The 25829-nt window shown below is 38.7% G+C and overlaps 1 protein-coding gene across 1 annotated transcript; it reads right to left on the reverse strand.

Annotated features, from left to right (window-relative positions):
* Positions 1-230: 230 nt before the first annotated feature.
* On the reverse strand, positions 231-3493 carry LOC117480774 (myelin-oligodendrocyte glycoprotein-like). Its single transcript, XM_034128232.1, has 4 exons — positions 3389-3493; positions 2248-2302; positions 1354-1716; positions 231-1138 (listed from the first exon to the last, which is right to left on the reverse strand). Exons 2-4 carry the CDS (start codon positions 2294-2296, stop codon positions 915-917), a joined length of 636 nt encoding a protein of 211 aa, XP_033984123.1. The 5' UTR covers positions 2297-2302; positions 3389-3493; the 3' UTR covers positions 231-914.
* Between the last annotated feature and the right edge of the window lie 22336 nt (positions 3494-25829).

The following is a 25829-nucleotide window of genomic DNA, read 5'->3' on the forward strand; positions in this document are numbered from 1 at the left end:
CGCCCCTGCCTCACTTGTCATCACTCCCGTAGCGGAGCTCGGCAAATTTGCTGATTTTGACTATAAAAAGCGATTAGAATCATACATAAATCACATTTACACAAGATCAGTGGAGACATTTTATTATTATTACTATTTCGTTTTTCTTTAGTTGTTTTTCCGTTACATTGGAGTATGACAGGTGAGGCTCTGCCTCCCCTGCCTCCACTGACTGCACGTCGCTGATAGGAAGTGCTGGTGAATCAGATACAAGGCCTAAATTAACTCAACAAGCGCTTATTTTTTTTTGGTTTAACAATCACATTCTCAGAAAATTCAGCTGCTACTGTACTAAACAAAAGAAAACATATATGTCTCTTCAAAATAAGCAGTAATGCACCAAATACAAAACCCCTGTTCTGCTCTGCACTGCAGAGACTTTACAAACCACATTTTGGATAACAGAGGGGAAAAAAAGTAATGTTTTTCTACTTTAACATATATTTATATAACTTCAGCTGGAATTCAGCAACACTTGAATTTCTTCGACTCCTACTAACTAGGTTTAATGTTACTACATTCATTTCTTCCTACAAAGCATGTGTTGAAAATATACAATCAGCACGGATAAATCCAGTCAAGGATCAATTAGTTAAAACATGGTGGATACATCTGAATCATTTCCATTGATCTTTTAAACTGTCTTTCAAGTTTGTGTAGTGCTCACAGAATGTAATGTGATTACAGCAAACAGTGAATACATCAATAAACACTACGTATTACGCTTTGTGGTTCTTTTCATAATAGCTTCTGCATACAAATATACATTCTTCCATCATCAGTAGTTTTCTGACAGTTAAATCAGAAGATGATGAGAACCTTGGACTTTTCTTGTTTTATAACATTATGCTCCAACGATTCATTTGAAGAGGGTTTCAGACTCTTTGGGTTTGTTTCTCTGAGGAACTCATCGTCTGGAATCTACATTGAACTTTTTTCCTATAAGGAGATTTAGTAAGCCGAGCGTTGAGGACAAAGATAGCAGCAAAGAGAGACAGTAGAAATGCTGTAACTGGCAGTCCAACATAGATCCAGAAGTTTCTCCAGCTCTCTGGTTGTGGACTCTCTGTTGGTCTCTGAGTTTGGAGCTCAGCAGCAGCTGTAGAAAAGACACAGTTAGTAACATCATGTTGACATGGAGAAAACCTCTTTCCAGTGAAAATAAAGAGTTTATATAATACTTTTCTCCATCAGAGGTTGCATTGACCTTGCATCTTTATTTAACCTTAGAATAGACAATAGAGCTACTAGGATCTGCACATTAAAGAACCAAGGTTTTAATTGAACTTCCTGACTTCTACTGAGGTTACTCACCAGTGACGCTGAGCGAGCATCTCCTAGAGTTAATCCCATCAGGTGTGACGAGTATGGCACAAACATAAAACCCAGAGTCACTGGTCCTGAGTCTGGAGACATGAAGTGTGAGGCGTCCTTCTGTGAGGACGTCTTTGTCCCACTGGACTCGTCCTGCAAACTGTGGATCCTGAGACTCTGGGGATTCAACACCTCCAAGGAGATGAAACAGGACGTAGGATCTGCCTTCAGTAAACAGCTGACAGATGGTAGAGATGGATCTGAGTGAAGTTTCTCTTCTGGTGCTGAAGGTCCACTCCAGGGTGATGTTCTGGTTCTCCTCTGCCTGATAGGAAGTCTGAGTCACATTCACTACAAATGTTCCTGTGGAGGAGACACAGAGGGACTCTTTAAACTGCAGCTATGTTCCTGTGGAGGAGACACAGAGGGACTCTTTAAACTGAAGCTATGTTCCTGTGGAGGAGACACAGAGGGACTCTTTAAACTGCAGCTATGTTTCTGTGGAGGAGACACAGAGGGACTCTTTAAACTGCAGCTATGTTCCTGTGGAGGAGACACAGAGGGACTCTTTAAACTGCAGCTATGTTTCTGTGGAGGAGACACAGAGGGACTCTTTAAACTGCAGCTATGTTTCTGTGGAGGAGACACAGAGGGACTCTTTAAACTGCAGCTATGTTCCTGTGGAGGAGACACAGAGGGACTCTTTAAACTGCAGCTATGTTCCTGTGGAGGAGACACAGAGAGACTCTTTAAACTGCAGGTATGTTCCTGTGGAGGAGACACTGAGGGACTCTTTAAACTGCAGCTATGTTCCTGTGAAGGAGACACAGAGGGACTCTTTAAACTGCAGCTATGTTCCTGTGGAGGAGGACAGCTTTAAAGAGACAAACTAACCAGAGACACAGGAGGTGAGGAAGAGGAGCAGCAGGATGAGGAAGATCATCTTCTTCCTGTGAGAGGACACACACACACACACACACACATCAGATGTCACACATTATAAAACATACAGTCTGTCTTTACCACATTACTTATTGCACAGAGGACTGACACCAGGAACAGTAACATATGTCTGACACTAGGTGGCGCCAAATATCAACATTATATTTTATTTGAACTGAATCAGGAAATATTTCTGCTTTGTGATTAGAGAACACAGCCGGCAGCTTTTGCATTAATGCAGAGTATAATAATATAGTTTTTAGTATTGCTGTGTGTGTGAGAGCTTTGTTCTGTCTCTACTTTCTGCACTATGATAACATTTCATACATCATCATATTTTTCTGTATCAAAAATGCCCGTGAATGTTAAAACTCATGACCAGTTACAATATAAACACTACGTCTCATGTTTAACAGCCATGTTGTCACTGTTCCTCTTGACTGTGTTTGGTGTAAATAAAGTGGCAAACCAAGTCCAGTCTGCAGTATAGCTTCATATCAGCATCTCTCGAAAAAATTATAAAAACTGAAACTAAAATATGAAGTGGCATGTCTTTTTTGTAAACCTCTTATCATTTAAAAAATAAATATATATATATTTATATAGGATCACATATACCCATGTCTAGTGTAGACGTGTTAATTAGTTTTGAGCAGTACGTTCACAGGAACTGTAGAAAAAGCTGAATAAACGGGAGATTGTAATCGGTCCAGACTGAGACTTCCCGCATGACATTGAGGGTTATTATTTATTTCATTATTAAATTATGTTATCCCATTATGTGTGTTATAACAAAACACCTTGATGTGTGAGGACATTTTGAACTGAATATTGTGTTACTTTCACTTTCGACGTGCCCTTCTGTCTCGCATACTATATAAGACTGTTTTCCCAGCAGACACTACGCGCAGTTGTAGTACAAAGCAGGCTTGGTTCCAACATGTAAGAGTCATAATATTGTATATGATGTATCTTGAAGGTATGTTGTGTGCTTGTTGTGTGTGAGTGTTTAAACTCGAGTGTAACAGGAATCAGAAAAAGGAATCAGCAGCGCGAGACATTTCCTCTGTAAAGAAAAAGGTGTGTTCTTCTTACCTTGAAACCTTTGGAAACTGTAGAGAAGTCACTGGACCGATTTTTTTTATCTGGTTAATTATTAACTACAGATGTAGTCACACAAGTCCGTTATAACTTCGTGAAATGGAGAATGGACCGTCACCACCTTCACCCGTGTTGTCCTACCACGTGATTTATATCCTTAAAAAAACCCAAAACGTATACTTGCCAATCAGAATTGGCAAGTATACGTTTTGGGTTTTTTCTATGCGCTAATAAAACATAGAAATAACGGTGACACTGCCTCAACAAACACGTTTTCCAGTTCAATCTGAACCTTAGTCTCTATCTGTCTGTTAATATCTCACTTAAAGCTGTATACAACTCCTAATGTATGAAAGGTGTGAAACATTTAAAGGTTTTGAATTGTAACTTCCAAGAATGTGAGGTTACTCCCATCAGGTCTGACGAGTATGTCACACCGATAAAAACCCAGAGTCACTGGTCCTGAGTCTGGAGACATGAAGTGTGAGGCGTCCTTCTGTGAGGACGTCTTTGTCCCACTGGACTCGTCCTGCAAACTGTGGATCCTGAGACTCTCGGGATTCAATACCATTGTGGAGATGAAACAGGACGAAGCGTCTGTCATCAACAGCTGACAGATGGTAGACATGGAGCTGAGAGAAGTGTCTCTTCTGGTGCTGAAGGTCCACTCCAGGGTGATGTTCTGGTTCTCCTCTGCCTGATAGGAAGTCTGAGTCACATTCACTACAAATGTTCCTGTGGAGGAGACACAGAGGGACTCTTTAAACTGTAGCTATGTTTCTGTGGAGGAGACACAGAGGGACTCTTTAAACTGCAGTTTCTTCGCTGCTTTACTGAGAACAGCGTTAAAGGTTCCCTATACTGTTTTTCATCAATATATTACAGGTCTCAGATATATACAGAACCTGTCTCTGATTGGCTGAAACACCAAACAGATCATTGCAGCATCCCATAATCCCCTCTGTTTCAGCCCTGTTTCCAAAGTGCTGATTCTCTGTCTGTTACTTCAGATGAAAATAATGAGCCCCTCCCCACGCCCCTCTGAGAGAGATTTGGTTACAAAGAACTCAATGGTGCTCTAGGAGGAGATTCAGGTGATAAGGTGTGGGGGGGGGGTTACCTTGGTTGGTGATTGGCTAATGGTTACACAAGACAAAACATCGTTATGACATCATAAAGGTACCGAAATCTGATCAGCTCATTTTCAGACAGGTTTTTATAGAAATGGATCAGGACAAAAAGAGAGAGAATCTTTGTTCCTGAAACTTTCAGAGTCTCTTTACACAGAGGGGACACATGTTGATGTAGAAGAGACATGAAGAAGAGGGGACACATGTTGATGTAGAAGAGACATGAAGAAGAGGGGACACATGTTGATGTAGAAGAGACATGAAGAAGAGGGGACACATGTTGATGTAGAAGAGACATGGAGAAGAGGGGACACATGTGGATGTAGAAGAGACATGAAGAAGAGGGGACACATGTTGATGTAGAAGAGACATGAAGAAGAGGGGACACATGTTGATGAAGAAGAGACATGAAGAAGAGGGAACACATGTTGATGTAGAAGAGACATGGAGAAGAGGGGACACATGTTGATGTAGAAGAGACATGAAGAAGAGGGGACACATGTTGATGTAGAAGAGACATGGAGAAGAGGGGACACATGTTGATGTAGAAGAGACATGGAGAAGAGGGGACACATGTTGATGTAGAAGAGACATGGAGAAGAGGGGACACATGTTGATGAAGAAGAGACATGAAGAAGAGGGGACACATGTTGATGAAGAAGAGACATGGAGAAGAGGGGACACATGTTGATGTAGAAGAGACATGGAGAAGAGGGGACACATGTTGATGTAGAAGAGACATGAAGAAGAGGGGACACATGTTGATGTAGAAGAGACGTGAAGAAGAGGGGACACATGTTGATGTAGAAGAGACGTGAAGAAGAGGGGACACATGTTGATGTAGAAGAGGGGACACATGTTGATGTAGAAGAGACATGGACAAGTGGATTTTGCATAATAGGTGACCTTTAAAGAGAAACACTAACCAGAGACACAGGAGGTGAGGAAGAGGAGTTGCAGGAGGATGAAGATCATCTTCTCGCTGTGAGAGGACACACACATCAAGGGTCAGACTTTAACATTTATAGGAAATAAAAACGGTCTAAGCTGCAGTAATGGGTTTCTGCCACAAGATGGTGCCAGTAGTTAATGATGAGATCTCATGTGTTCTGGCTCCATCTTGTGGCAGAAACCCATCACTGCAGCTTAGACCGTTTTTATTTCCTAATCTCAAAGCTGCTTGTGGAAGGGAAGAGGTGAGTTTAATTTAAAAATCCATCAGCAGCTCTTTGCTTCAGTTAGTATGTTTGGTTCCACACGTCAACAGGTAACAAGTTCAACACAGCATTTCACTTTCATTATTACAAAAGCTGCAGGAGTACAGGTGCTGAGGTGCTGAGGTGAATAATGCACTGAGTCCTCTTTACAGTAGGTAGAGTTTCAACAGCACTCTGAGGAGGAGTTTAGCACACGCCCTTCTCAGAGAGAATCATGTTTTCTGTTGCAGAAAAGATAAGAGTTGCTATTTATTATTATTACTATTATTACTTCCTCTTGACCCATGACTCTGAATTCATCCCAAATATTCCAGGTGTATTAGTAGATATTAAAAACCTGAAAAGGACAGAAAGCTTGGTAAAAACTGTGATTCTGAAATAAAATCGGCATCCTGTCAGATAAAACATGAACTCTGCACTTTTTCATTTAATTTCAAACCTTTATTTATCCAGGTTGTATCCCATTGAGATCATTGATCTCTTTTTCAAGGGAGACCTGCTCAAGTAGGTTCCACATGAAACATTAAAAACATAAACAGAGCAACAAAAGGACATCATACAGTATCATTACAGGGATTACAATTTACATAACTATCCACATGAACAGGTCCCAACAGCTTCCGATTCAGTAGCATCCAACCGAGCTTTAAAAACATTTAGTGGCACCAGATTGCTCAGTTTCCATTTCAATTGCAGACTATTCCAGGACAGTGGAGCTGCGCATCTAAATGCTATCTTCCCTAAGACAGTCCTAGCAGTTGGCACATTTAATAAAACCACAGCATGCGATCTCAGGCAGTAGCCACTTACAATTCGCCGTGAGATCAGGGAGCAGATGTAGGATGGAAGTTTCCCGAACATGGCTTTATATATAAAAATGTACCAGTGACTGAGCCTCCGTACAGTTAGTGAAGGCAGACCAGCCCTTGCATACAGGGTACAGTGATGGGTTAATGCTTTACAGTTTGTCACAAATCTCAGTGCACTGTGATACGCAGCATCTAACTTGACCAGGCAATTGGCAGGTGCATTCATATAAATCAAATCACCATAGTCCAGCACAGGTAAAAGGTCACAGAGACTAGCCTTTTTTCTGGCCTCGAGCGAGAAACAGGACTTGTTCCTGTAAAAGAAACCTAGCCTAACCCTCAGTTTTTTAACTGAGGGGATATCATTCAATACTTCCTTATACTTAAATCCCTCAGGCTTTATATCGAAGTCACTTATTAAAAGCTGCAGCTTCTCTCCACTGACAATGGTGCATGATGGGAAACTCCTGATCCAATGAAGTTTTTATTGGAAAATGTAAAAAACAGTTTCAGAATTAGCTGTTCTGACGTTAAGATGGTTAGGGTTTAACAGAATCGCCAGGCACTTTAATATGAACCTGTTCTCTTGCAGTTCATTATTTTGGGTTGGATCCCAACACCTTCAGTCATCATGATGACGTGTCCTTGGGGTATATACAAAATAACCAACGTTTTCAGAACAATGAACATGCTTTCCTCTCACTAATCACCATGGAAACCTTTGATCTCTGGACACGTCGTTAGCTCAAATATAAACACCTGTGTCATGGAACACGATGATGTCATAACTCCAATTGACATAATTAGAGCAACAGACTAATGACGTGGTCACTGGAGTTTAACAGACTGTCTCAGCCTATTATTTTCCGTCTGATGGAGACTTCATACTGACTTCAACATGTTCCACATATTTTAGACATTATTGGTGACATATGCTTTTAGTTCTAAAGTTTTCATTTCAAATATTCTGCTGCTTTTTCATGCATTTAGACTTTTATTTTCTTGTTCTTATTTCACATTCAAGTCCCCTCTATTCATGAACCCTTTAAAGTACTCAGCCACACCACTTATATACCAGGTACGACTGTTGCTATGTGAGTTAATCTTTCAAATACAAGGTTGCTTGTTTGATTCAAGCTCTTGTAGTCAATATGTCAAGGTATTTATCCCTAACATACCATCAGCTAACTAATGACACACACTCAGAGGATATTTATAAACGTTTTAAGTATTGCACATCTTTAAACATGACTCTTATAAATAGCTTTTAAAACCAGCGATGTACTACAGTGTCAGCTTTTCTAAAATAGAAACTTCAATGTTCACATCTTTCTAAATGATTCTACTTTTCAATGACCAAATAATCCTAATAATAATCCCATTTTCAATCTTCCAACTGTTAATATTTTTTGGTCAATTAACAAACCTGTTACAAATGTGTTGTTCAACACATTTGAGCCTTTGCCACATTTATTTGAATTATTTATATAATTCCTACATAATGGGGAAGCTTCCCACTCTATGTTACAGATGGAGCCTCTTATTTTGGACTCCAGCATACAGCTTCCTGCCGACTGCCAGCCAGTTGCCAGCCAGTTGCCTGCCAAAGACCAGTATTCAGGAATGTTAGGCCCTCCCACTATTCTCCAATTTCAGGGTTTAACCAGGAGATGGCGCTATATATTAAATAACTAAGACTTAGTTTTTCACAATAGAAAATGCAGATATTATATAAAAAACTAAAGTTAAAATCTTGTTTTTAATGCCCCAAGAGCAATAACATCTTGTCACAAGCTTTTTGGAAGAAAAAGACTGACTCAAGAGACCTGTAGTTGACTAATTACAGGCCTCAATAAAGTTCTGCCATTGGTTGTGAAAAACAACGGTGGACATAGTGGAAAGTGAAATTGACATTGTCGAATTTAATAAAAATACAAAATAATGTATCTGTGTACGTGTTTTACTATGTGATCTGCACTTATCAAACATCTAATTAAGGCGAGACACGAATTTAGGCACGTTAATAACATTTTAATGAAGTTGAATACAGTATATTCATATTTGTCAGTGATTTCATGTCAATTCGGCGAACATAAACGATTAAATTAGGATTAAAAATCGAGAGCCTGCTGCTGTTCGTTACGGTAACCCAACTAGGACACTTGACACAGTGGCTTTTGGCAAAGCACACAAAGAAAACAAAAAAACCCGAGAGAGATGAGTTATTGTTATTACAACGTGACTTCACTATTATTTAACAACTATTTTTATTGGGTTCTTTTATTTGGGGTTAAGTACATTGTCAGAATAAGTGAGAAATGGATTTAACTTCTGTTAGACAGCTATCATACTGAATAAATATTTATGCAAAAATGTATGGCATTAATAATGTATATCTAATTACATTTAAAAGTGTATGGCATTAATAATGTATATCTAATTACATTAACTGTGAATGTCTTTCATTTGATTTAAAATGAAATAAAATTACATAAAACATTTTCCATAAAAAAGTTGATTCAAGAACAAATCAGTACTTTTCTTATATGACTATTATTGCTAAATTTGAAAGGTCTTTACCAGCTTTGGAATTATATATATATATATATATATATATATATATATATATAGCACCTTCTGCCATCCCATCTCTACTGACATATGGATCTTAACAAAGATCCGCTATACATTAGTACCAGATATACTGTACACGGACATTTTAGTGAACCAGACCAGCTGTTTCCGCCGGGTCTTCGCTTCCCGGGCATCACGTTGTTTACAAGTGTGTTCAGATGCTAAATGACAAGTGCAAGTGACAATTGTTGTCGTCTTCTCTGTGAACGTTTTTTTCTCCGTTATTTTGCCATTTTCAGATTTAAATTTCGAGCGGAAAGCTAACCAGGAAGTAATAATTACTTAAGCGGAGAACGGAGAAAGTAAACGTTACAGCAGGCATAACAACAGCCCGTGTTTATTTTATTATAATATATATCATTTGTTTTAAAGCTCAATATATAGTTTTATTATAATATATAGTCGTTATTCATTTGTTATAAAGCTCAATAAGGAAGATTGAACTTTAAACTTTCACACACGTTGACCGGCGAAAAACTCTGCCCGGTTCACCGACCCCCCTCTGAGTGAATACCCAAGATATCTTGGTTTGATTTGGAGAAGGCTTTTAAAGTATACTAACTCTAACTCTATTGTATACTAACTCTTCCCGTCAAGAATATGAATAGAACTTAGATAGACCACTTTACATTTCTGCGAATGAATAGCTTAGCTACTTGGCACTAAGAGTACAGATATGTCTACCCTTTCTTTTCAGAGTGTAATATCTGCATTTTCTCTTTTGGTTTGAATAGGAGAAGGGCAATGGTTATCGATGGTGCTTTTAATGCCTATTGTATACGAACTGTGTGATTTATATTGCTTTTCAAATGCATATAAGCCCCCCATTCAATAGCACTTAGTTAGATCACTTTACAGATCAGGTTGGACCAGCCCTGTCGCTACTCTCTGCATTTCCTACTGCAGATAAAAAAAAAGCTACAAATATGTATTTCTTAACCCTTGTGCCCTCCTCGAATTTTCAACCTTTCGACCCCTTCGTGGCAAAAATGTACACGCCCATAATAACTGCTATTAAATCATCATACATCAACATTTCTTTCTACTTTTTTTTTCATGAATCACTTAAACAACTTATAACGTACTCAAAACTACCAAACATTCAATCATTTTCAGGATTTTAACCCTTTAAATGCCTGTTTAATTAACTGAATTATTTCATTATTTATGACAAAAAACACAAAAAATGAATTTCTTTCAATATAATAATTAGTAGAGGGATGGAACTTTGGTGGTTATTAGAGTCTTGGATGTGTCAAAGATTAGCAATAAAATTGATTCGACTGCATTATTATTTTTTACGTAGTGTCAGATACTACCTCTGGACCCCTTCGTGGCAAAAATGTACACGCCCATAATAACTGCTATTAAACCATCATACATCAATATTTCTTTCTACTTTTTGTTTCATGAATCACATATACAACTTCTAACGTACTCAAAACTACCAAACATTCAATCATTGTCAGGATTTTAACCCTTTAAACGCCTGTTTCATTATTTTAATTATTTCATTTTTTCTTACGAAAAAACACAAAACATAATTATTTTTCAATATAATAATTAGTAGAGGGATGGAACTTTGGTGGTTATTAGAGTCTTGGATGTGTCAAAGATTAGCAACAAAATTAATTTGACTGCATTATTATTTTTTACGTAGTGTCAGATACTACCTCTGGACCCCTTCGTGGCAAAAATGTACACGCCCATAATAACTTCTATTAAATCATCATATATCAATATTTCTTTCTACTTTTTGTTTCATGAATCACATAAACAACTTCTAACGTACTCAGAACTAGCAAACATTCAATAATTATCTGGATTTTAACCCTTTAAATGCCTGTTTAATTATTTGAATTATTTAATTTCTCTCAAAAATGCCTCATTGACTTCCATTCAGACCACATTTGTTGATCTCACTGCCATTGCAGTATAAAACCATGCATTTTGTAATGTCAGCATTTCATTTAGAAGAAAAGTAGTGATATTTGATATTTCTACTCTATTCCAACAGATTAAACCATTTTCCCACTGTAGGCCGATGCATGAAATTCTTACATTTTTGCCAGTTATATTATGGAGCCGTGTGACTACCAGGGGGCCCCGAGAGTGGTGTACCCGAGAGTGGTGTATGTATGTATGTATGTATGTATGTATGTGTGTGCGTATGCGTGTGCGTGTGTTTGTGCGTGTGCGTGTGCGTGTGCGTGTGCGTGTGTGTGTGTGTGTGTGTGCGTGTGTGTGTGTGTGTCATTTCCAGCAGCAGACCAGCAGGTCCTGCAGCATGTGACCTGGTGCTCTCAGGTGATAGAACAACCATTTTTTAGGCCTGTGCACAACCAGCACACACCTCTCCTCCCTCTCCGTGTGTGTGTGTGTGAGAATCTGTAAGCATGCACAGATCATTTCATGGGAACAAAAGGCCATCTTTTGAGGGATGTGTTTGATGTGTCTTTGAAGAGCTGCTTGATTACTCAAAAACAAAAAACAACTGTTAGTGTGTTTATGCACCTGGCTACGAAAGATAAACATGCAGTTTGACCAAGGGCTTATTTCATTAGTGAGCAGAGAAGGAGAAAGACCTGGAGCAAAGAGAAGGAACTCAAATGAAGAAGCATGTCAGTGCAGAGGAGACTTCAGAAATAATCTTGTAGCCTTCTTCTGCCAGCGAGCTGCAGGACTCATCTGAAGAAGACACAAGGTTCGAGCTGGGGTCTGACACTGAATGCTTTCTGGAGTCCAGCATTTCTTTGAGTTCCTCTGACCCTTCATCTGAAAGTGGAGAGGACACTGAGGGTCCCGTCCACAGTGAGGGGACAGAGAAGAACGGAGGTCGTTCTCCCAGGAGCTGGGGAAAACCAGGGTGTCCTCACAGATTGTGAGAAGAAAGCCCCCTGTGATGGTGGATGATCACCAAATCAAAAAAAAAAGTCAGGAAAAATGTACAAATATGCCCGAGGAGGGCACAAGGGTTAATAAACTAAATAGTATTCTGTAGATAAATGTAGATAGTAGATAGTATTCTGTAGATAAATGTAAACGTAAATAAATGTAAACGTTCACCATCCCCCACCTGTGTTGAATTTACTTTAAAATAGCAGATCACTGTGCATAAGCAGTCAGAGGAAACATAACGTTCTCAGTAAGATTCACGAGCGTCTAACTCTCTCCCCCCTCCCCCTTTTGAACTTTTCGTGAAGATGGCCTTATTCATTTTTAATACAACTGAGATGTTGGGCCGGTTGTAACTTTAAGACTATATATATAAATAATGTTTTATATAACATTATTGCCTCTGCATTGGATTATTATCGGATAAGGTAATAACTTAATAATTAACTATGTCTGAGAGCAGAAGTTTAGGGCAAATAATTTCAAATAATTGCAAGTCTCTTCAGTGCGCATGTCACAAGATGCATTATGGACATTGTGCCTTATTCTCATTCATACTTAATTTATTTCTTCTTCTGTCAGTATGAACACAAAAAACTAACCGGTATTACATTTCATTCTAAAGTTTACGGTCTAAAAAGGTATTTAAAACAGATAATTTGTCGTTGCTTTTGGCATAAGCAGTCAGAGGAAACATAACGTTCTCAGTAAGATTCACGAGCGTCTAACTCTCTCCCCCCTCCCCCGTCGCACAACATTAGACAGAATGGCAAGGGGCTGCTTTTGAACTTTTCGTGAAGATGGCCTTATTCATTTTTAATACAACTGAGATGTTGGGAATCTATTTATAGACAATTTATTGTGGCTCAGGTTAAGATTCCTCAAGTGAGAATCTCTCTAGTGATTACCTTGATGCCAAGGAAGTGCTCAGTGTATGTCTTATGACCATTTAAATAGTTAATGTGTTGTCTTGTGTTGACCTGCAACCGCATATTTACACCTCCATGTTCACATTTCCCTTACCTAGAGCAGGGGGTGTCAAACTCAATTTCATCGCGGGCCACATCAGCATTAAGGTTGCACTCAAAGGGCCGGTTGTAACTTTAAGACTATATATATAAATAATGTTTTATATAACATTATTGCCTCTGCATTGGATTATTATCGGATAAGGTAATAACTTAATAATTAACTATGTCTGAGAGCAGAAGTTTAGGGCAAATAAGTAGCTGTCACTACCCGATCCGTTCGCCTGCCCGATCGGTACTGCGCATGTGCGAGATGGTCCGCCAATTGGGTTCTTTTATTTGGGGTTAAGTACATTGTCAGAATAAGTGAGAAATGGATTTAACTTCTGTTAGACAGTGTTGATAATTTGTGATCTTCTCGCTCCCAGGAAAGAAACTTAAAATAACGAGACTAATGGAGTCTCTGAAAAGGTTCAAATGGGTAGTTTAATTAAGTAACGTGGTTAAAGAAAAAGCATGGTGAATGGAGAGACAAAGCCGGTGTTGTCTTGAGGGAGGCTGCAGCGAAGGGAAGAGACTGAGTTATCTTTCGTCCTGCCTTTTTATCCACGTCTCGTTGTCCCCCGCTGTGCAAATAGTGGGTGGCCCCCTACTCATTTGCCGGTTCGATATCGCGAGAGCACAGATGATTTCGACATTGATATTCTCTGCCTACTTCCTTAAGCATTTTCTCCTCATTATCTCTGTCTGGCATTAATATCCTAATAAGACTCACCTAATTAACTAACAACTAATAATTAACTCACCTAACTCACCTAATAAGATCATAAGACTCGCGCATGCGCAATGCATATTCGCATATTGGCCAGCCGCCTAGACGGTCGAGACGTCAAGTGTCCTAGTTGGGTTGCAGTTGTCACTACCCGATCCGTCCACCTGCCCGATCGGTACTGCGCATGTGCATATTGCTCAACTCCGTACGGCAACCCAACTAGGACACTTGACACAGTGGCTTTTGGCAAAGCACACAAAGAAAACAAAAAAAACCGAGAGAGATGAGTTATTGTTATTACAACGTGACTTCACTATTATTTAACAACTATTTTTATTGGGTTCTTTTATTTGGGGTTAAGTACATTGTCAGAATAAGTGAGAAATGGATTTAACTTCTGTTAGACAGCTATCATACTGAATAAATATTTATGCAAAAATGTATGGCATTAATAATGTATATCTAATTACATTTAAAAACGTATGGCATTAATAATGTATATCTAATTACATTAACTGTGAATGTCTTTCATTTGATTTAAAATGAAATAAAATTACATAAAACATTTTCCATAAAAAAGTTGATTCAAGAACAAATCAGTACTTTTCTTATATGACTATTATTGCTAAATTTGAAAGGTCTTTACCAGCTTTGGAATTATATATATATATATATAGCACCTTCTGCCATCCCATCTCTATATATAATATCTATCCGTGACATATGGATCTTAACAAAGATATTGCTATAACTCCTATGAAAATGGTCAAAAAGTGCTCATACTTCACGTGTGCCAACAGTCCAGCCGTGAAGACATCTACGTGACAGTTTTGAAATTTCTTCAAATGCCGTTGCCATGGCAACACAATCCTCGCTATGAAACACGGTTTTCTCATAACTTCAGTGAAAATGCTCCAAACGGCCCAAAACTTCACAGGTTTGGTAACGATGCAGCCATCAACGCATCTAAGCGTATTATGGGGTGTCATCAAATACCATTGCAATGGCGACAGATCATTCGTCATCAAGTTAGTTCAATAGTTTGCAGTTCAAATATTCTGCTGCTTTTCCAAGCTTTTTTGCTTTCTTTTCTTCTCTTATCACACATTCAAGCCCCCAGTGTTCATGTATCATTTCAATCTAAATTCTTCACTTTCTTCATACACATTACATTTCAGCACAGCAATTCAGCGTCAGCTTTTCAGCATAAAGCATTCCCACCAGCAATTTCTTCAGGAATTGCATTCTCTAGTTTTAGAACTAACCTGCTCCATGTCTATAAGATACTGTTTGATGAATGCTGACATGTTTCTAAATATGGATTGAATTATAACAGGTAACACAGATGCAGAAGCAGTGGCCAAGGGGCTTCTGTGAGAGATGTGAGTCCAGAATGGGAATACCAAAGAAGTTGACCTGTGATGATGAAACCATTTTGTAATGTGGATATTTTAACAGATATTAGAGTAAGTAGAAAGAACATATTACAGTTAAGTTAAGCTAAAACATAGTAATGTGATGAGACATAATTTGATTTAGACAACATCTTGTCAGCCTGGTAAATAATTAGAAGTAAAAGCCATAGACTTTATTTTTAGGTCATTATGGGGATAGCAAAGAACACAAGACTAGGTTCACAAGGACAATTTAAATTCATAATAGAAAGACATTTGATGACAGTATGTTGGAATTCTGTGTTCATTTTTTCAGCTTGATAACATCTAAGCACTGACAGCTAGAAGCAGCATTGCAGGTGCAATTGATGGGACTTCTGCACACGATCCAGGCAGAGAATGACGTACCTTACCGGACAGACACACCCAGGAAATCATTCACTTTGGCGGTATCATGATTTTAGTAGCTGTTGAATCCATAACAGTGTGTTTCTTTAACATGAGTAGTTCATTATTATATTTCGATTTTAAATAGGATTTCAAGGATTGTATTTAGGAATAATACAGATGCTCATAATAGTGAACCAGAGGCTGACTTAAAATCACTGGACCCACAACAAGTACCCCCTGGAGTAATCCCCCTCACCGACTAACCCCCAGGGGCTCTGGCCCATCTCCAAAAACCCCTCGACGATTATTTGGAGTACTAGAAGACTCATCTTAAAATTAGGTTCAAGGGAATAAAAGGGAGGAACAATAAAAGGTACAACTGAAACCCTGCAGGGTAGAGCCAGCCTTAGGCCCTAAGAATTCTAAACAGTCACTACACTGAACATATAGTATGGAAAGTATCGTTCACCCCTTAAAAGGTGTGAAAGGAGGGAATGGAAATGTTCATAATATAAATTATTAGGCATGGCACTGTGAACTCAAGAGTACCAGAAAACTATAAGTCTACTTTTACACTTTTATACTTGTATATACACATTTATAAGTTTATACTTTTATATTTTACATTTATTCACAGTGTCACAGATTATGTATTTTATAATCCATCACGTGCAAATATTCACATCATTAAATGATGTGAAAGGAGGGATTGAAGAATATTATTGCTTGCTCATAAAGAAATGTTTATGAATAATATGCTACCAGAAGGTCTTAAACTATGAAGAGAAGTGAGCTTCATGACAAGTGTTAACCCTTAGATGCATAAGTGGGTCTTTTTGGAGCCGGTGAGGTGGTTTTCTTGAAGTATCTTTGTAATTACATTTTTATATCATTTCATATTCCAGCTATTCCTCAAAAAACATGTTTTGGATATCATGCCATTCTAATTTTAAATTTACATTTCAAACTACATTTTAAGAAATTGTAGTTTTTGTATTAGTACACCAAGCTTCCATAAGTGGGTCAAAACTGACCGGCATGCATTTTCCATGGAATCCTATGGGAAAACGTTTTTTTTCAAAATGTAAAAGACATTTCTAAAATTATAAATAGTGAAAAATTAAATATAAAATATTTCTAGTGTGAACCAAAATATAATACTAAATATTATAAAAGAGATATTTCTTAACCAAAATGACAAAAATTGCATAAAAACACATATTATTCTAATACCGGTCCTTTTAGACCCACTTATGGAAGAGTGTAGGGTCCAGTCACTCGTGCATCTAAGGGTTAATGGTGAGCAAAACATAAGGAAGGAACTGCATTTCTGCTACTTCATTTAGATTGTGCACTGAGTCATCAGGAGAGGGCACCGTGCCAGGCACCAGCAGTTTCGGGGCTCTGGAAGGAAGTGTGAGACATAACTGCTTGGAGTGGAAACTGCTCGCGGTCTGTGGATCACTGATCTCCGGAGACCTCAGCTGAGCCATTATATTCCTTATCACAACTGAAATAAATAAATGGTCCGACTCCTTGCTTCGCAGAGGAATTCTGAAACACGACAATTTGGACGCTGACCACACATATTTACAAAAAAAAATGATATAGATACACAGAAAAAAACTGAACAAATACATGTGAAAAATAAAATGCTCAAAATGATCAATTTGCGTTCTGTTCTTTGTCTTTATATTTTAAAATATTTCATTAATTAATTCATTATATTATTTATTTATCTTTGTATTTTTACATTTATCTACATATTCATTCTTCTATTTATTCATGTTTATATATGTTTTTAAATAGTGTTAGTGTACATTTTTGAAACCTGTAAAATATTGTATTAACTTCTTTGTATTTGAGTTCCTTTTTTCTTATTCTAGAATCAGAAGCAATGGGCCAGTGGGAATTCTGTTTAGCTTACGTACGTTGTATTGACTAATGCAGTGCCTCGGCCCTGCTGCTGCAAAACGGGGGGTGTTGTTTGCTTAAAGCTCCCATGTCATGCTTTTCCGGTTATTACCCGTCCCCTTGTGTGTTATGAAGGTTTTTATGCATGTAAACGGTGTGCAGAGTCAAAACCCTCAAAGTACACCCTGTAGCGAGTAAAACTCTAACACAGAAAATACCTCCCCAAAACGCCTCGTTGGAGATACGTCACTGCCCATTTGAGTCTTCCATTTAGTTCCGGGTACCGCCTGATGTCATGCGGTACCCGGAACGAAATGGACCAATCCCGAAGAGCTATGGCCACACCAGCAGCGGCGTGTTCCTCCTCCAGAGGTTCGAAGAACCGGCATTTCACAGACGAAAGCTTCCAAAACATTGCCCAGTTTGAGGCCGGATATGCACAGCTTGTTTGGACCGTTTGGAGCAGGGGAAGATCTGGGTATACAACCTGTAAGTTTGCATTGTTATTTGTGTATTTATCAAACAAGACTGTTTAAATGTGTAAACTGTGTTGGACTGCTAAGCCATTGACACAGTGCTAACTGTGCTAACTAAGTTGCTAGAGTTTCCATATATCAACTCTAATATCAGCAGATGGCCTTGCATACATGTATCTCATAGCAGGAGAATGTCTGCATTCACACACACGGAATACTCATACAGTATACTGTACTGTGATTTACCGTACATTGTGACCGTACATATACTGCATGTAGCTAACGAGGCTAGCTGTATGCTAGCGCAAAACAATGTATTCATGCAAGTTACATTGTATGGTAGCAGAATACCCGTATACGATTGCAATTATAAACACGTTATTGCTAGCCTAATATGAACCACTAGCTTTTGTTCATAGTAGTTTTATTACACTGCATTATAGTTGCCTTTCCTCCAAGCTAACGTTCATATCGTGTTAGCTACCAAGGTAAACAAAGCTAGGTTAGCATATTAGCAGGCAAGCTGTTCATTACACAACTACTACTAACGAATCTAAAACAACTAAGTTTCTCTAATATTTTGTGATTTGCATTTAATTTCGTCCAGCCAGATCCTGGCGGACAATCCATGACGTGCTAAAAGGCACTTCTACTACTACTGAGGCGTCGTGCTAAAAGGCACCGCACCGACTGTGCGCAGGCAAGATGCGAGGAGGAGGAATGAATGATATACCGTGTATATATGTATATTTATGTTCATTTTGTACATTTCTAAAAATAAAGTTTAATGGAAATACTTAGTAGGCCTATCCTTTCTTCCCTGAATTCATATATAGCAAACCATGATTTGATTTCTCATCAAACAGTAGTAGTTTATAACGGGTAAAAATAACTTACTCTTTGTTATGAGCGGCTCGTAGGCCACAAAGACAAGGAGACATACACGAGTTTACAAAACCACGGCACATTTATTGTGGTAAATGCAGAGATAGGTGGTTGAGAGGATCGCAGAGTTAGTCTTCCTGCAGCCGCTTTGGAGAGAGACTGGGGCCGTAGTGTCCGGAGGTGTCCGTGATCGTGCTGATTAGCCTCTTCAGCTCCACCCCCATCGTAAGACAAAGGCCCTGGGGCCGTCACACTCTTCTATAACAACAGTTAAAAATATATATGTATATAAAATATACGGCTGTGCCGACGCCATGATAAGACTGATGTTACGCTGAGAGCAGCCGGGAAAAGCACTGTTAGACATGGGCGCAGCCTCTCTGGTGGTTGACTAATCAGAACGAGTGGCCGAGCTGACCAATCGGAGCACACTAGGCTCACAGGGAGGGGGGGGCAAGAGCTCCAACGAGTCGTTTAGTGGAGAAAGTGAATACTGCTGAATACACATGCTTGACAGAGATGCTGTATGCGAAACCAATGTGAGTTTGGAAAATTGCACAGTATAAATCTATTTTAGTATACCTCAACAATGTAATTATGATCAGTGGAAATGGCCATGACATGGGCCCTTTAACTATTTTTGATTCAAAGCTTACTAATATTAAATATGTTGAATGTCCAAATGGACTTGTGTTCCCAGAAATACACCCACCAAGTGTGAACGGACAAACTCTTCTCGAGATTGTAAATTGTTGTTATATATTCAGGGCCGGTTCTAACCAATTTGCTGCCTAGGCGAGATTTTAGCTGCCCACCCCCCCCCCCCCCCCCCCCTGCCAGTAAATTTTACAGTAGAAAAGATAAAAGTATACACAATAGAATATATAAAGAATAAATGAAAAATCTCTACAAAAGACCAATACACTGCAAAAACAGAAACGCCTATGCCAAAACCGGCGCTGTATGTATTACATGAGAACAATTAATTTTGTTCATGCTATTTTTCAGAACACTTTTAGCTAAATATACTTTGTTTTAAAGTAGTGGGGACATGTCCCCAGCATAAAGGACATTCCTATAGAACCAGCAGCAGGAGTTGCTTTCTGAAAATCACTTCACTTCTCAGGTAGGCCCACCCATAGATATATATAAACACTAGATGACTCACCCGCGCTGCTGGCCAATGGAGACCGACGTTGCCACATGGCCGCCATCTTGCTACAGGAAGTGCTCTCATTCATAACATTATGGTTTACTATTTAAATAACCATAGCTTGCTCAATTTTCAACCAATTTTCAAACGGTTTGGTTTTTTATAAACATCAAAGATGTAGTTATGATACTGCATACTTAGAATCATGGACTTTCATATGAAAATAACATTAAGCAGATAAAGCAATAGCTATACACACACAAGGTATTTATATTAAATATTTGCCGGTGTATATATTTCCATTTATTTTATTATATTGTTAATATTTAAAATAAATTATAAAATTAAAATATATTTATATTTTATATATAAAAATCGGTCTCATGTTACCACTCTGTAAGCCAAGAGTTAATTTAGCAATGCCTTAGCTTGAAGAACAGGGACACAACTAATGACAATAGCATATGGTGGTATATTATTTAGATATTCACACCTTTATCAGAAGAACCAAACCAACATAAAATGAGCCCACAGACAGGCCAGTTCTGTCTCATTTATCACAATTATTTTTGACATGAGATCTTCATATCGTCCTAGTTTTGTATTTAGTTTCTAGATTTGTAAACAAATCCAGAACCTTTGAAATACGTTACCACTTCACAGCACGGTGCGCTGAGTTCTTGTAGTCGAAAAAAGCCCAAGAATAATATAAACTGTACCCTGTGTCCTTTTGTGTCCTTCTGTAGTCCATTTACTGTTGTTTGTCTTACCCCGGCTGATATCTCACTAAATCCAGTTTTAATTGTTCCCTATATTGCCCCTATGCCCTGTAAGGTGTCCTTGGGTGTTATGAAAGGCGGCCCCCCAAAATAAATGTATTATTAATATTAAGAAGAACAACTTGGTGTGTATGAGTGACATAGAGCAAGTGAGATGGCCAGTGGTTCTCAAACTTTTTACACAGAGTACCACCTCAAATGATATTGGGCTCTCCTAGTAACACCATCATAGACCTTCCTGGGTACCACCGAGATAAAGGATTTAATATGACAAGCCATATGATGCTCTCATTTGTTAGTGACATTCCACATGCAAATAAGATAAGATAAGATGGTACTTTATTGATCCCAATTTGGGAAAACATTTTTAGTTACAGCAGCATAAGGGACAAGGCATTTTACAGTAAATTAGAAATAAGCAAGAAAAATAAAGAAATAAAGAAAGAGGAAAATATACATGTTGAGTTTGGCAGGATATTATATATATATCTAATATACATATACATAAATATAAGGCATATGGAATATTAATGTTAAAGGTAGGGTAGGTAATTTTGGAGAAACCAGCTCGAGTGCGCTAGAATTTGAAAATACACAGCCGGAAAAAATCTGCTACTTCCTTACAGAGCCCCTCCTCCAACACACACGTACGTGCACATGACCAATGAGGGCACGAGATAAGTTTGTGCACAGATGGAAGGCTGACAGGCAGGTAGGCCATCCAGTCATTTTAGCCGGGCCGGCTAAAATGATTGGTCGTGCTTTTTACAGTACTACGGCTTCCACAGATGACATTTTGTTATGTATTTTTTGTCAAAGCACTTCAGATATTCATTGCTATCGGGATGTTAAGAGCATTCCATGGAATATAACAAAAAGTGTATCTCGAGCCGGTTTCTCAAACTTACCTACCCCACCTTTAAATATTGAACAGATTATATATGTGTAAAATGTACAACGTGGTAATATTCAAGATAAACTATGGAGCAGAGAGTTATCTTCCAGCCAGAGGTGATTTGTTGTACAGAGTTATGGCACTGCGGAGCTGCAGCAGTCTGTTGGAGAAGGAGCTCCGTTGACTGTCCAGCTGCAGGTGGAGAGGATGGGTGGGGTTATCCATGATGGACAACAGCCTGTTCAGTGTCCTCCTCTCCACCACAGCTTCAAAGGGGTCCAGCTTGATGCCGATGACTGACCCAGCTTTCCTGATCAGTTTATTGATGGTTATGTACATTTGGGTGTCATCCGCATGGCTATGGTAACTTATTTTGTTGTTTTTCATTATGTTGTTGTTTTTCATTATTAGTTAATATGTTTAAAGTTGAACAGAATTGCCAGACATTTTAATACGAACCTGTTCTCTTGCAGTTAATTACTGTGGGCTTGATCAGTCATCATGTTGATGTGTCCTTGGGAAACATACTAAACCACGATTTGCCAACGGTGTGTGAATGTTTCCTTGAGCAAGTCTCTGGGGGGTGAAAAGGTGAATGATGAGTTGTGAATGTAAAGAGCTGGAGGGGTCCTAAAGACTGGAAACAGAGTTGTAAATAAATACTGTCTATTTACCACTTTATTTGTTGAACTGAATCCCAGAGGATCTGTTTTCTTCCACTAAAGTCTAACAAAGTTTCAGTGTGATGCACCCCCCACATGCTGATAAAGTTAGTTAGCAGAACGGTTGTTCCGTAACGCTCTCCTCTAATATCTAACCAGGACCCTCAGACTGCTGCAGTAACACAACTGCAGTGTGGTTTTAATTGTGTACAGGTGTGCGTTTCTGTTGAGACATCCTGCATGATGGGAAACTGTCGGCTGTCCTTTAATCTAATGAAGAGCCGACTGTATTTACTCTGTTATTAAACAGATAACAGGTGATTTTACAATATGGTGGTCCTGGTCATCAATCACATGCTGTAACCTTTTTTATTACATGGCTTAGTTGAATACTCGATTCTGATTGGTCAATTCAGAACACGTGACACGTTGTTAATCCAGAACAGACAGACCACTGTCAAGGATTTATTGACCGTTGTTAAGGACGCTCACATCTGCACAAACAAGTCCGTTCGATTGAACTGTATACAGTTTGGCCGAAAAGCAAACTGCATGCAGTAACATGTGACACCTTCATGCCGATCTAGATCCCTCCGCTTCGCGTCGGGCTCCTGATCAGCCTGTCGGTGTTCTTTTCCCCATAATGACCGCGTCGCTGCACATTATCCCTTACATAGTTCTATTCATATAGTTTATTGTTTTATATAAGTCAGGAGTCATACAGATGGCTTTTCTTGTAAACAAACTCAGCTTGATTTACTGGTAGCAGCAATGTGGTTTTATTGGGTTCAGGTGCATCTTTGGGTAATGATAAGGCCGTAAAACATTCATTTTGCATATATTCAGAACTGTACTGTACTAAACAGAAAGTACTTACAGTATATTTGACATACAACTCTAGAATTGGAAAGTTCATGTACCATACAGAAACATATAGAACCCAGAACACATCTTCCACCGATTAAACCCTACAAATCAGCTCAATTGTGAATTGTTGTAATATTTAATACGTTTGCAACGGTTTATTTTGGTTTTGGTCAGTGTTTGTAATATTATAGTTTATTCATTTATTATTGTGTGATCCATATGGGTTAGTGGAGCTGGGTCACAAATATGCAGCCCTGAAGGAGAGGGTCTATATTCCTGATGATATGCAAGTTAAAATTAGCTGATCATTGGTCTTCACCCTGCTGACCCACGACTGCACCTCCACCCACAGCTCCAACACTTCTTAAGTTTGCCTGGACTTTGACTTTTATGATCGTTCGAGGATGGAAATGACCTCGTAAACGGTTGGCTGCCATCCAACTTTCACATTTGTCAAGGAGAAGCAGTAAAGGCAATAAGTAATAAATCATCCTTTATCAAACAGGGAAGAGCTGATTGCTTTGTTATTGTACCCGTTGCATAACCACCCTTAGATTTTTCCAGGTGATATTAGGCCCTAACTGCTCACTGGTGGTTAGACTGGCTGCCTCCACTCTGACCTCTCAATGTGCATATAACTGTATTTGTATATGTATGCATGTTGTAAAAATATAACTATGTATACTTGTATGTACTTGTGTATAAAAAAGCATTTGTGTGTATAACATACAAATGCACTTATTGTAAGTCGCTTTGGATAAAAGCGTCAGCTAAATGCAATGTAATGTAATGTAACAGAGTGGAAACTGAATTTCCCCCTCGGGGGATCAATAAAGGTCCATCTTCTTCATCTTCTTCTTCTCTTCTCCTGTGTTATACTGGGGGGGGGGGACTGGAACGTTTGCACTAATGTCACTTTAGACAGAATAGGACGGGAGCCGCATCCTCAGTCGTCCCTTTTACTGTCACAGGTGATAAGAGAGGCTGACTTAGTGGATGTGTGGAGGATGAAGCATCCCTCTGTTAAACAATACACCTGGATGAGAATGCTAGATGGGGGCGTCAGTGCAGCCAGGCCAGACAGATTTGACATGTCTGCTTCTTTTATTACTCGTGCAGTGAACTGTCACATCCAACTGGTTGGTTTCACAGATCATCAGTTAGTTTCTTTAGATTTGGTTTTATCCAACAACGAGAAACCTAGATCGTTCTGGCAGTTTAATGTTAACATTTTACAAGATTTGATTTTCTGTGAGAATTTTAAATTGTTTTGGATCAACTGGAAATCAAAAAAGAGTCTTTTCCCTCCCTGAGTCAGTGGTGGGAGCAGCCTGTCCTCCTACAAAAAACGACCATATAGGCCGATTGTTCATGCCCTTATTACGACCCAGAGACACGTTTTAAAGTGTATGTTGTTTCTTACACGGCCACTAGAGGTGCTCTAGTGGCCGTGTAAGAAACAACATACTCCCGGCCCGTTCATTCACAAATAACCCTCTCTGGAAAATCCTAAATTGTGGAATAGTTTGGCCATTAAAATGCTTTTTGATTCGATTTCTGGCGAGAAGTGTATAGTACTCTTAGAATCCACGTCCAGTCGATGTGTAGGATCTATAGTTTGATAGATATTACGAAGATGATTTGAGGTCTCGCCAGGATAGAGTGGCGAAGTCCCTCCCCTTCCGGTGGACCTCCATGGGACCTTATTTCGGAAAAATTATGTATTGAAGTCAATGGAGAGAGAAAGATTATCTTTCGATCTCGTTTGAATTGTGCCACGAATTACACATATGATGTTTATCAATTTAAAAGATAATTTTGCAAGTCAAAAAAAAAAAATGTGTCGTAAAACTGTGAAGTAACACAATTGTTTGTGTGAAACGCTCAATGAACTACATCTCTGGTCAACAACACACAACCTGGTCTCACCAGAATGCGTGACTCCACCACGACTCCTTAACACCGCAGTGCATGGTGGAGTCACGAGCTTTGCTACATTTACGTGTCTGCACCACGCAAACAACCCCAATGTAAAGTGAATGAGGCTCCTTTGTCGTGGTGCACACACGCATTTCTACAACGTCCCGCAGTGAGCTTTTATTCGATAAAACGTTTTTAAAATCTACTTTATAGCTTGTAGTAACTCACGGGAGGCTTCTTTTATTTTATTTGTATTCATAATAATTTTTATTTTTCGTCAGAATGTATTATGGTGCATTATTTACCAATTTTTGTTCTCAAAAAACAGTGCATTGTGTTTAATACAACTGTGATTTTTATTAAATTTGTTAGTTTTTAAGGAAGGCCAGAGCTTCAGCTGTGTCAAATAGATTGTTCCCTTTAGTTAACGTTATTTAAAAGATAATTATATTCCTATTTTATCATGTCCCCTTTATTGTATTACGGACCCAAAGACCGATGAGCGTCCATTCCCATTGGATAACGGAGGATTTTACACCCGGAAGTAAGTATTCTCCTTACTGTCGATTGATTTTATTTACAGTGATATCTGCACTACTCATCGACTCAAAAACACCAGATTATCCTTGTTAATTACACAACATTGATGTGTTTAAATTGTGTGCAATGCTTT

This window comes from Trematomus bernacchii, unplaced genomic scaffold (assembly GCF_902827165.1).
Source record: "Trematomus bernacchii unplaced genomic scaffold, fTreBer1.1, whole genome shotgun sequence".
NCBI lineage: Eukaryota > Metazoa > Chordata > Actinopteri > Perciformes > Nototheniidae > Trematomus > Trematomus bernacchii.